The sequence below is a fragment of the Pteronotus mesoamericanus genome, unplaced genomic scaffold, assembly GCF_021234165.1.
Source record: "Pteronotus mesoamericanus isolate MK-2021 breed Mesoamerican mustached bat unplaced genomic scaffold, CSHL_Meso_final contig_25, whole genome shotgun sequence".
NCBI lineage: Eukaryota > Metazoa > Chordata > Mammalia > Chiroptera > Mormoopidae > Pteronotus > Pteronotus mesoamericanus.
Window position 1 is genome coordinate 22566558 of NW_026555105.1, and position 13594 is coordinate 22580151.

General features: G+C 46.5%; 1 protein-coding gene across 1 annotated transcript; it reads right to left on the minus strand.

Moving 5' to 3' along the window:
* Positions 1-441: 441 nt before the first annotated feature.
* ZNF343 (zinc finger protein 343) lies at positions 442-12482 on the minus strand. Its single transcript, XM_054574170.1, is given in 8 exon segments — positions 442-524; positions 527-856; positions 1025-1492; positions 1577-2167; positions 5461-5587; positions 11997-12055; positions 12239-12314; positions 12465-12482. Coding segments are annotated over 8 exon segments (1752 nt in total).
* Positions 12483-13594: the final 1112 nt, after the last annotated feature.

Here is a 13594-nt window from a genome sequence, read left to right on the forward strand (position 1 = left end):
CCTAGATATAATCCCATTTCACCCCCACATAAGGATCTCCCTGTGGCATGAGAAGAAGGCTGGCTGATCCCAAGAGCCTTGCCTACAACCCCTGCAGACACACAGCTCCTCCCTGTGAGTGCCATCTTGTGCCTGCCCAACAGCCATTGGATGTTCGGGAAATGTTGACTTGTTGCTACCATCTCACCCACAGTCACTGCACACACAACACGTCCCACCAAAGCGTGTCCTCCTTGTGCAATAAGGGTTGACTCACAGCCATAGTTACCCATACTCTGCACGCGTAAGCCTCCTCTGCTGAACGTGTCCTCGCAGCCTGATGCGGGTCAACAAATCTCTGAAGGTTCACTTACTCCACACACACAGGACTATTCCCCAGGTGTCTCTGTGGTGATTGCTGAAGTCTCGCCCATGATCTCTGCATACACAAGGCTTCTTCTCTCAGTGTGTCCTCTGGGTTCTGATGACATTTGACTTGTAGCTACAGCTTCGCCCATACTCCCTGGAAGCATAATGCTTCTCCTTGAGTGTGTCCTCTGGTGAATGAGGAGGAGTGATTTCCGGCTGAAACCTCGTCCACACTCACCACACACATAAGGCTTCTCCCCTGAGTGCGTCCTTTCATGTATGATGAGGGTCGACTTATCGAAAAAGCCTCGCCCACAGTCACTGCACATATAAGGCTTCATGCCTGAATGTGTCCTCTGGTGTCTCATGAGATTTGACTTGTAGCTAAAGCTTCGCCCACACTCCTTGCAAATATGCTTCTGCCCTGAGTGTGTCCCCTGGTGAATAAGGAGAAATGACTTCCGGCTAAAGCCTCGGCCACACTCATCACACATGTAAGGCTTCTCCCCTGAGTGTATCTTCTGGTGTTTTCTGAGGGTTGACTTATCACCAAATCCTCGTCCACACTCCAGGCACACATAGGGTTTCTCCCCTGAGTGTGTTCTCTGGTGTCTGATGAAGGATGACTTGTCGCTGAAGCCATGCCCACACTCTTGACAAACATAGGGCTTCTCACCTGAGTGTGTCCTCTGGTGTTTTCTGAGGGTTGACCTATCACCAAATCCTCGTCCACACTCCAGGCACACGTAGGGTTTCTCCCCTGAGTGTGTCCTCTGGTGTCTGATAACAGATGACTTCTCACTGAAGCCCTGCCCACACTCCTGACAAATATAGGGCTTCTCCCCTGAGTGAATCCTCTGGTGTTTTCTGAGGGTTGACTGATCACCAAATCCTCGTCCACACTCCAGGCACACATAGGGCTTCTCCCCTGAGTGTGTCCTCTGGTGTCTGATAAAGTATGACTTTTCACCAAAGCCATGCCCACACTCCTGACAAACATAGGGCTTCTCCCCAGAGTGAGTCCGCTGATGTCTAATGAGGATTGAATTATTTCTAAAGCTCTGCCCGCACTCCCTGCACAAATAAGGCTTTTCTTCTGAATGTGTTCTTGAGTGTCTGTTTAGGTTAGACTTCTGGCTAAAGCCTCGTCCACACTCCTTGCACACGTACGGCTTCTCTCCTGAGTGCGTCCTCTGGTGATTAGTGAGGATTGCCATCAGGCTAAAGCCTCGGCCACACTCACTGCACACATAAGGCTTCTCCATTGAGTGTGTCCGATGGTGTCTGATGAGGTTTGACTTATCTTTAAAGCCTCTTCCACACTCCCTGCAAATATAGGGCTTCTCTCCCGAGAGGATTACCTGATTTGTAATAAAGTTTGACTCCAGGCTACCGCCTAGTTCATGCTCACTATAACTGGCTGCTCCAGATCCTGGGGTTTCTGTTTCCTTCATTCTTTTGTCTGTTTGCACAGGGCCTACTCTTTGGGATGAGCTGGGCTCTATTTCTACCACTGTGTTGCCTTCTCCAGGACTCACAGGCTGTTGTTGGGGTGGACTGGGGAATGCACCTGATGTTTTTCTCTCCTCTGTCCTCACAAACAAGGGTCTGAAGCCATCTTCTCTCTCTTGGCCTTCTGTGTTTTCACTCCAGCAGCTTTGAGAAGAAAACTTTGGCTCCTGATGCCCTGGGCCCGGACGCCCCAGAGGGAAGTCACATAAATATGAGAAGACTGGCTGCACATGCTGGCTGAGGCGTGGCTGACAGGAGAAGGCCAGAAGGTGCGAGGAACAGGGGTCTGTTCCTGGCTTTGATTCTGCTGGAGAAAGAGTGTTCATTAGAGAAGCCCTGAGTGGGGTTGCTGGGCGGTTCTATCTTATCATAAGACTAAGAATGTCTTCCTGCCACACCTGTTATTGATAATATATGTGTAACATAATTTGTTTGCTACCAGTAACTCCTTTACGATCCATTTCTACACATTCCATTTTCTATTGCAACCCAGTAAAACGGTACCAGGAACATCTTCTACAGTCATTCGCACTAGGAGTCCTTCGAATAAGCGTTTGTCCTGCTTTGTCAGCAGCTTCAATACCATCAGCCATTTCTTTCTAGCGAATCACTGAAGTCATGAAATCACTGCACTGATATACTGTTCACAACTCTCTTGAGCTTGGAGGTAACAGTCTCTATGACCTATGTGGAAATCTCCTTCTGGACTTTTATTAAAAAAAGAGAAAACCTGATTCACATAAAAGTCATTTGATCTGGAGGGCTTCCACACATAGGAGACAGCATATGAAACAGTTAAAGAGACTGTATCTGAAATCAATCTGAATTTCACGTTGCCTAACTGCAAACAAATACTTATTAGAAATTTCTAAGTGCTCAGTTCTCTACTAAGTATTGTGGATTCTGTCATGGACAAAAAAGATGTGGTCCATGAATTCAGGAATCCGACACCTCGTGCCCAAACCAATCCATCAGAATGACATCAGACTTAGCTACAGGATTTGCTTTGGCCAGTGGAGATTCGGTGAAAAGTTAGCGCCACCTTCAAACACATTTTAAGAGCCACGGTGTAGTTCCTCACTGCTCTTTTCCCCTCTTCTTTAAGAATCCCATAACCCAGACAGAGGCTGGCCCTTTTGTTGATTCCACCATCAACAGAGCTGAACCCCACCTGACCTGTAAACAAGAGGCACTACTGTAAGTAAGAAATGAACATTTGCCGAAGTTTGGGGTTGCCTGTTATCACAGCATTACCTAGTCTATATTAACTAAAGTATCTCCTATGAAAGCTTCAAGGATTATTTCAGGGGAAATTGGCCCATTTATTTCTAACCGTACACTTGAAGAAGAGACATTGTAACATGAATATAGGAAGAATTAAAGAGAAAGAGAAAGGTTCAGGAGGGAAAATAGTATGATCTCAATTTTTGACAAGTTTGAGAATAAACTTGTGCGCTCCTGCAACCAAACAGAAAAGCACAGGTGAGACAGTGACAGAGAAAGTGGGTTCATCGTAATATGTGACGAGCAAAATTGTTAAGGTTCACAAATTATTTAATATCAATCCAGAAAAAAAGATCATGTGAATATCAGTCCAAAGGAAAGAGAGAGAAAAGCTTAAAAGAAAGACTTAGGAGTCAGGGGAACTGCAGAATATTGTGGTGTCGAGCAAGACGAAGAAAACAATTTCAGAAAATCCAGCCTTTCCATGTCAAGGCTAATTTGAACCAGATCGTTTTAACATTTTTTTTTTAACCCAGTCAATGTATTAACATAGAGAAAGAGAATAATATGACCAGAGGAACATAAAAATAAAAACAAAATCTAGTTAGGTTGACTAGCTAAGGCCAAATCAAAACAGACAGAACCAGATCGAAATGGATGAATCCACACTTAATTAGATGGAGCACAAACTGGATGGAATCAGATCAAAACATATCAAAGAAGATGACAATGGAACAAAAAAAATTGGATTAACTGATATCAAGGAAACAGCCACACCCTTTGAAGGATACTCCTGAAGAAACTCCTGCCTGAAACTAGATTGTGCCTCCAAAAATGTTTTACGTGTTTTATCTAGAAATATGGAAGTATCCAGAACTGCATTATGTAACGTGGTAGCCCTAACCATATGTACATGTTTATCAAGCATTTGAAATGTGGCTAGTCTGAATTTAAATGTGCTCTTAGCATAAAATACACACAAGATTTGGAACCCTCAGTACAAAAATGAGATGTCTAATTAATTTTGACATTGATTACATGTTGAAATAATATTCTGATATATTGGGTTAAAAAAGATTATTAATTTCACCCATTCATGTCTCCTTTTTAAAATGTGGTTACTGGGAAATTTTAAATTACTCATGCGGCTCACATTCTATTTCTGCTGCACAGCACTGATCTAGAACAAGGGTGTAGGAAAACTACAGCCTATGGCCTATGAGCTAGTCCTGCCCTCTATTTTGGTACCGTCTACAAACTAAGAATGATTTTTAAATGTTTAAAGACCATTTAAACATTTAAAGCGAAACAAGTCAATAGAATAATAGTTCACTACACATAAAAATCATATGAACTTCAAAAGTCTTCTTGACACACAGTCACGCTCATTCATTTACACATCACCTGTGGCTACTCTAGCACTGCAAGGGCAGAGTGGAAAGCAGTTGAGACTGTATTGCCCACAAAACCTAAAATAGTTACCATCTGGCCCTTTACAGAAAAAGTGGCCAACCTCTGAATCAGAGCAATGCTGCAATCAAAAGTATCAACCTAGAATTAAATAATCAATGCATGCTTTTAAATAAAAGAAAAAAATATCTGGCTTATGAAACTCCAAAGCCGTACACTCTGACATTTAAATTTTAACTTCTGTCACAGAACACATTTCTCATTACTCTCCCCCTTGCGAACTGTGCTTCTGGTCTCCCTGGCCTCCTCGCAATTCCTACACCCAGCAGGCACATCCCTTCCTTAAGGTCTTAGCAACAACAAGTCTCCACATGAAGTGCTCTTACCCTAGGTATCCAGAGTTCTAACTCCCTCACCACATTATGTCTTTGGTCCATGTTACCTCCTCATTGATTTCAAATATCTGATTTCAAAATTCAGCAAGCCGCCCTGTCTCACTCGATACTCCTTTATCCGGCTTCATTTTATTTTTATTATTATTTGTTTAATCCACACCCAAGGATATGTTTATTGATTTTAGAGAGAGAGGAAGGGGGGAAGAGAAACATCAATGTGAGAGAGAAACATCGGTCAGTTGCCTCCCATATGCACCCGTTCCAGAGGGGTCAAACCTGCATCCTTTTTGGTGTACGGGATGACTCTCCAACCAACTGAGTCACCCAGCTAAAGCTTCATTTTATTATTATTTTTTACTAGGCAGTGCTTATCACCTTCTAAAATACCATATCACAATATCCCTGTATATGAAGCTTTTTGTTTATCTGTTTCCATACACTGGAAAAAATAAGCCTCCATTGGCTGGGGTTACTGTTTCATTTACTAATTTGTTCTAAGTAGCTAGAACATTTTCTGGCATCTAGTAGGTAGGTGGTCAAAAAATTAATGAAGGAAAGAACACAGCCTCACCCAATGAGAGCAGATTCCTGTAATTCTCCAGCATCACTTCTTTGTATAGACTCCTCTGCTCAGAGCTCAGCATCTTCCATTCTGCCTCTGTGAAGACCACAGCAACATCCTTGAATGTAACTGGTACCTATAAACAAGCAATCGGTTAACGAACAGCAAGTCACCGGCAATTTCCCCAGTGTTTGGAATATATCTAGGGACCATAACGAGTCTGCATATGAAGGAAGTTGGTCTAATTCTTTGCAGAGTGCACAGTGCTCCATATCAAGTTCTTACGGCCATTACTACAGCTTTGCATTAAAACCTGAGGGGGGCGTAACTGGCGCAGACAGCACATTCCTGGTGTTGAAGGGAGAGACCTGGTTCTTCTTGCTGACACGTGTAAAGAATTACACATCAGCACATCTACTAGCGTGCAGAGTTTAGTAGCGATGTGTTCCCATGGAAAAGAATGGGCCCAGCTAAAGTTGCGGGGGAGGGGCAGCGAAAGGCAGAGGTTGGGGCAAAGCAGGGCGGCAAAAGGAAGGACAGCTGAAGGCCGGGCTGGCCAAGCCCCCAGGAGGCCTGAAGCCAGGTGGCCAGAGCGCCAAGGGCACCCAGAGCACTAAGAGAGCGAGTCCTTTGTTCTGAGGACTTACATAGGTGGCCCGATGGGAATGTTACATATTGATTAATGGGTAAGTGTGGTGCCAGGGGGATGTGACTACCCAGACTTAGGTATGTGGGGGGGGTCTGTGAGCCTGAATCCTTATCTTGATCCAGACTCTGTTTGTTCACCTTGTTGTAAAACAGATACCTGACAGGAGGCAGTTAATTAAAGTTGGGACAGTTACCAAAATTATTTATGGGCCACTTCTTTGGGCACCGTGGACCCTCTCAGGCCTTGGGGTGAAAGCACAGTTTCAGGTTTTCTTTCCCAGATAGTGGAAATGCTACATAGAATTTCAAGGACTTCCCTCCTTGCTAACATAGTGTTTCTTGGGATGCTGGGACACCTGGCAATGCTATCGGACCAGGCTCAGGGCTGCTGAGTTAGCAGGTGAGCCATGTCTCCCTCCTCCTCCCTGCCTTGGTTTACTATTCATTCTTCCTAAGTGATAAAAGGCGTTTCCTGGCAACCAGGATGCTAGACCCTGGCCAGCAACATCAGTGCAGTCTCAGAATTCTTCCTATGCTGTCTCCTGCCTCACTGGCCCCTGGATACTTATGATTTCACTGGAGAAATAATCTGTGAATCAATTTGAAACATGAAACAGTGCTCAAGAAAGTAACCTTGAGGGTTCATTAGGGAGGAATTTTAAGATGGAAGAGTTCAGCCCTGACCAGTGTGGCTCAGGTGGTTGGGCGGTGTTTCTCTCTCACATCGCTGTTCCTCTCCCTCTTTTTTCCCCTCCCTTCCCTTTTCTCTTAAAAAAAAAAAAGGGGGAAGAGTTCAGGATGGGCTGGAAAACTCCCATTTAAGAGGAAATCTGTGTCCACAGTGTATCATCCCACAAAAAACTCGTAACCTGTAAAGGGAAGATAAATTTACAATCCAGTGAGATTACAATTTAACACAGAATTGAAAAGTTGTTTCATTTTACATACCAGGAAAAGTTATTTAGACTTTCTCTCATCCCCATATTCATGTATTCTTTCTTTCTTTCCCTCCCTCTCTCCCTATCTATGTAATTTTTTGTTGAATAATGGACATTTTAGGTAAAATATTGTACAACTCTGTATACCAACCCTGCTCCCTCCCCAAGCTGTCGCTGTGGTCACTTGTTCATGTTTGCTGATTTGTTGGACTAGTTCAGTAAAGGCTATTGTCCCTGAGGATGTGGCTTATCAGTAGGTGAAGCCTTAGACACACACAGTCACTCTGACCCTCCCTGTAGCAGGGCAGGTCAGAGCAGAGGCTCCCTGAAAGTAGGGGAACCCCACCATCCACTCAAATCAGGGAGGGGGAGGGGAAGAATGCCCAGAGTGGAAAGGACAGGTTTGAGGAATATTGCATAACAAAGGCAGGTTAACAGCACGTGCCTTCCTAAGGGAGGGGCTGCAGAAGCAGGGTGCTGCCTGGGGCAAATTGTGAACAGTGACAGTGAAAACTAGTGCTGGCAGAGTGATTCATGACATCAGCACCTGCGTGAGCTGCCAGCTGTGGATGTCCACCCTGGATGCCTGTGCGTGGCTGGGAAACTCAACCCAGGCATGTGCGCTGACTAAGGACGGCAGCCGAGCCCTGGCTGGTGTGGCTCAGTGGACTGAGTGCCAGCCTGCGAACCAAAGGGTCGCAGGTTAGATGCCCAGTCAGGGCACATGACTGGGTTGAGGGCCAGGTCCCCAGTAGGAGGCGCAAGACAGGCAACCACACACTGATGTTTCTCTCCCCCCTCCCTCCCTTCTCCTCTCTACAAATAAATACATAACATCTTAAAAAAAAAATAAAGATGGCAGCCAAAAGAGGGTCAAAGACACCGGGAGCTGACACAAATGGTAGACACTAATGCACCATAGGAGGAGCCAGAAGTTCGGCCATGCAGGAAGTTCTGAGCCAAGCCTTTAAATTGGAGCACTCTGAGGAACACAAGGCCAGTCTGTGGGTCTGTCAGGAGGGCCAGAGGTCTGGAGGCCTGTTGGAAACATCCTCAGCGCCCTTCCTGCATAGAAGACAGCGACAGAGCTGGCAGTGCCGCAGGGGACCTGCCTGGCCAAGAACACAGACACACTGATGAGCTGACGGCTGAAATAAAGGCAGCTCCAGGAGTGAGAAACGGACAGACAGCGCAAGAAGGACTCAAGGCAGTGCATACAGACTCGTGAGAGATGCTTGGAGCTCAGCTGTGATGGGGAATGCTGAGCTGCAGACTTCTGTGTTTCCTAAGCACAGGACTTTTGAATGGCATGTTCTGACACAGGCCTGGCTTGGCAGAGTGAGGCAGAGCTATTTGTTTGGGGGTATTTTTAAAGGAAGCAGGACTTAATGACATACCATATGGGGTGTCCAACTTTTTGGTGCCTCTGGGCCACAATGGAAGAAGAGTTGTCTTGGGCCACACGTTAAATACACAAACACTAACAAAAACTGATGAGCAAAAATTTTAAAAAAAAGTTTTTAAATAAATTTACAATTTTATGTTGGGCTGCATTCAGAGCCATCCTGGGCTGCGTGTGACCAGGATGTGACCAGGAAGAGAAGGGCTCTCTTGTGGGCCGTGGATTGGACACCTTGGACACCCCTGGAAACGCTCTCCCTCCCTTACACTCACACTCACTCTCCCTTACACGCTTGGTACAGGGACATCACTCTCTTGGTACAGGGGCTCTTGGTGTGGGACTTTGGAACTTAGTGCAAGCTCTCTCCCTCTGGGCTTTTGGCATTTGGACATTCTGGGCCTCTGGTCTCACTCCCACATGGACGGGAGCACTTGTGGGACCAGGAGATGCCAGGCCCACCAGGGGCTTAGACCCTGGAGGATGGACGCTCACTCCCGGAGGCAGGGTCCCTTGCAGGGACACGTGCCTCCCTGGGCTCCAGCATCTTGGACACTGAGATCCAGTGTAGCACGGCACACGGTTCTGGGATTGCTACGTGGAGGCTGAGAACTGTGCACCCCAGATCCTGAAGGAGAGAGCTCTGTGCGAAAATGGCGACTCTGAAACCTGCAAGTGCACATTCCAGAGAGGATGGAGATCTGCTTGTGTGACCCACTTAAGGGCAGACAAGGAAATGGGGAACTTGCTGGGCTTGGTTTTGGCTTGTCTTTTGGGGAGCAAAAGAAGTTCTGGGTCTTGTGGGAGAAGAGGGCTCAGAACAAGAGTACTCGCAGCACCGCCCCCCCAAGTTTGGAACCCTGTTAATAAAAACCTGTTTCCTTCATCACAAATCGTGGAGTCATACACAAGGGCACCAAGTGGCCAAAACCCAGTTTGCATGCTTATATCCCCTCCTAGAAATGGCAGTCCTTTTATCAGGGGTCTCTTTGTCTCTCTCCCTGATCTCTCTGGTAAGGTTCTGGCTGGCCTGCCTATACTGGTATCAAACCCACCCTCCAGTAATCACTAGCTGATTGCATTACTGTTTTCGATAATGTCTTAGGGAATAAACGGCTTCTCTCTCTGCTCCACTAAAGTCAGGCCCTTTTACGGGGTAGTTTTTAAAGCCAGTATGTGAGACTCCAGCAGGGCTCTTGTCAGCTCTGTCTTTCCCTGGTTCTCTCCATTAAACCTTTAGCTGATCTGCCATTTTGCTTGTTGCTATCGTGGACCTGCCAAGTGCCTCTTAACTGCTCACCACCAAAATCTCCATTGTTTTCAAGAGCACCCTTAGGTTTCCACTTCCCTATGCTCTCTTCCAAATAAAGCCAGTGCCCTTAGGGAGAGCTATATTGGTCTCTGTTCTTCCAGCCTGCCTCTCCCCTGGGCACGGTCTCTGCACCAGTGCTTAGATCAGGAAGCAGCATCAGCAGCCAGTTCTCTCAGTGACACTCCAGCTCTAACAGCAGGAAAATGGGGGCAGGGAGCATGGAAGCTCCTTTCTTCTCAGCTTGCGTGTCTTAGCACAGACTCTCTGCCCTCCGAGCACACTGGGGAGAAGACAGGCAGGTCCCTACTGATTCTTGACCTCCTATCATGGGACAGAGCCTCTATCCCACCAACAGAGGCAAGAGCAGCAGTGGAGAAAGAAAACTCCAGACCTCTCTCGCCCGGCTTGCCTGCCAACACTGATCTAGGGGGAATGAAAATTGCTGGTGGCCAGCCCCTCCCAGGGAAAAAGCATAGTCCTAGACTGGGAGCTGGGAGGAGAAAGGGCCCCATCTTCTTGGCTGTACCCACGTGGAGTAGAGGTTTCATGACGCTGAGCTGAAGCGGGGGAAGGCGGAGCAGGTTGTGGAACTAATGCCACAGACTTCCTGTTCTCACTGAGCCTTACTAGATTTTCTGGAATAAATGTTTCTCCGCTTGCTACACATCCTTAGGACAATTTCCAGTGACTTGAAATGGTTGGGTTTAATGGGTCTTTTAAAAAAATCACTCCGGTTGTTTCACTGGGGAGAGCATCTGCGAAGCTCCTCACGCCCCCACCCCAAAAGGGCTCCCCCGCGTATGTCCTGGGAGCCTGACTGTCAGGAAACGGTGAGCGGCTGAGCATGTCTGTGGAAGCTCAGGCCAGCACTTTGTCAGGGCTTTTACTGCACCATTATGTAACCATGTCAACCGTTACAGTAAAAATTGCTATTATTGCCATCATTTCTTGTTTTTATACATTACTTTTCCGAAGAACTTGTGGGCTCCTTGAGGATGAGGGTGGTCTATTTATAAACCTATTACTTTGGTTTGCAGAGTCTTACATACCCCATTCACATGAAAGAATACATCAGATTTCTGGTAAAGAAGAGAACATGGACAAAGATGGCAGAGTGGGGGTGAAACACTGTATTTAAGAGAGGATTCTATGAGTCATTCATCAGATAATACAGGTTCATTCCCTAGGACTGGAAAATAGTGCCCGCATGTTTTTAGATAGGGATTTATGCAGCAGAAAGAGTCCCAAAGGCAATACAACGCATTGGAAGATGCAGGAGCTTGAGAGTCAGAGAAAACTAAGTTCAAATCCTGGCTCTACCATCAACTAGATGTGAGTGTAGCCATGCACAAATCAGAAACCCCTCTAAGCCACACTTTCTCTCTCTGGAATAAATAAAATTACTACCACCACTGCCCTCTTACCACTGTGTTTTTGTTGTTGTTGTTTTTAATCCTCACCCAAGGATATGGTGATTGATTTTGGAGAGAGAGGAGGAGAAAGAGGTAAAATCAATGTGAGAGAGAAACATCGAACAGTTGCCTCCCATACGTGCCCTAACCAAGGAATCAAAACCACAGCCTAGGTATGTGCCCTGACTGGGGATCAAACCCGCAACCTTTTGGTGCACAGGATGATGCTCCAATCGACTGAGCCACCCGGCCAGGGCCCTCTTACCAATGTTTTTTAATAATTATGGAGAAAATGTTATAATATCTCAGACTTGTCTAAAATAACCCAGTGAGGGGTATGAGAAGGGTAGAAATTAAACAAGATTGGCCATTGTAAATGACTTTTCAAACTGGATGATGGTACCTAAGGCCCTATTATTACTATGCTTTCTACTTCTATATATGTTCAAAAATATCAATAGTAAAAAAGTAAAAAGTGTCCAGTGCAAAAGAAATATTGTTAGATAGTGTGGCTGTGAAGTGAAATTTAATAGTACATTTAAATTCTCTAATAATCTCAGTTTTTAAAAAATATCCCTTGTCTTTCAAAGTTTCCTGGACTCTAACTACTAATCTTGGGTATATTTTTCAACAAGGAAAATAAAACCCAAATGCAGGAATCATTATAATAAAGTTACTAACACAGCACCTGACACAGGCATGAACCTGCCTGAATGTTAATGGCTTTTTCTCTTCCCAAGAAAGAGAATATAGAGCATGCCTGTTCTCTGGAAACAAGCCAGCATGTCAGGGGCGGGGGGCGCGGGGGGGGGGGGGGGGAAGTAACCCCAGCTCACCAATATTTTGGACTTTCCCTCCTTTTCTTGGAGCGAGTCAGTATCATTGGAAGGCAAACCTATGGGAAGAAAAAGAAGCCATGAGACAGCAGCCCTCCCGCAGTGTTCCCGGAGTGGCTTCCCCAAGCCTTGGGATGGAGGAAGTAGTCCCTTTACTCAGCTGTGGTCGCTTGCGCATTCTCAGCTCAACCTGGAGTCTTGCTCCCTCTTCTTCACCTCTCCAGACTCTCCACAACTCTCACCTTTTGCCTTATGATTTTGAGTCAGTTTCTTCATGGTCTGCATGTTTTCCCTGTTCTCCAAAGGCAAAATCTCCTCCTAGCCCTGCTTTCCCCGGACAGAAGGATCAGGCAACGTCAAGGCCGCAGAGTCAGCCCAGTGTTTGCCTTGAAATTCTGCCAGAAGGCCAGGTAGAAGTTATTTCATCGCAAGATTGATTTCTGCTGCCCGGGTTCCTCTGAGCTTTACTTGCAAAAACCCCACCATGTTTCCATGAAGCCAGGACCTGTGGAATAGAGAAGCAATTTGATGTTGCCAGGATCTTTCTTGGAGGCACCAAGCCCACACCTCCTCAGCAAGGATCCTGTCCTTTCACACCCTCCTCACTCAATAAATATGGAGTCTCAGCACACAGGGGCCCCTAGAATTTTTTTTTTCATCTCATTTCTTTCCAGCCTGCAGACCCTCGAGTCTGCCCCTTGCCACTCTCCCTTACGTGACAAAATTTACAATTCCCTCCCACCCCTGCCCCTCAGATACAAACTCCTTATCTTGTATCAATCTCTGACACTTGGAGCCTGAGTCAAAGAGAAGGTGCAGCATGATTCCTGCGGAGAAAGTGTCTCAGGGTGTCTCCTTCCAGACCAATGGGACATTCGGAGCTCAGCTCCTGCCTCCCCTGGCCCGCGGCGCCAGCTGTGTTCCATCCCCTATGTCCCTGTATTCCGAGGAGTTGGCGGGGGGCGGGGGGGGGGGTGTCTAAGCTAAGTCCTTCTTACCTCAGGTAGAGCTCCAGCTCTCACAGTGACCCTATAAAGATAACCGCCCCCCTTCTTTTCTGCACTTGCATGCCATGGGCCTTATCGGTGATGTACCCTTGTGTCCCCTGATGGGATCAAAGTCCTCCACTCCCGTGGTCCCAGGGGAGGCAGGTGGGGTTGGGAGCTACCCCACCCTCAGAAGCAACTCAAGGCACCCTGTCCAGGACCTCTGCCCAAATGCCTGCAGTCCTCCTGCGGCCAAGTTCCCTTCTGAGACTGGCTAGGGCTCCCCTAGGAAGCTCTTTTGATTCCTCCCCTAACACCACAGGCAGAGATGGTCACTCACTCTCCTGTCCAAACTGGGCTTCCCACCTTAGTCACACCATCTGGCAATTTTGCTAGAATGAAAGCTTCCTGTAAGAAGAAATGCACCTCAGTAGTTTTGCTACTCCTGGTGATTAGAATAAAATAGTCTTTTGTGATAGATTTTATCTTTGTTCCCAATTATTTATTTCTCTGTAAAAAGACTGTACTTCCTGCCGTGACATCAGTTCTTGCCTTAGGCAATGGAATGTGAGTGAAAATGATATGCCACTTCTAAGCACTGCGTGGTTCCAC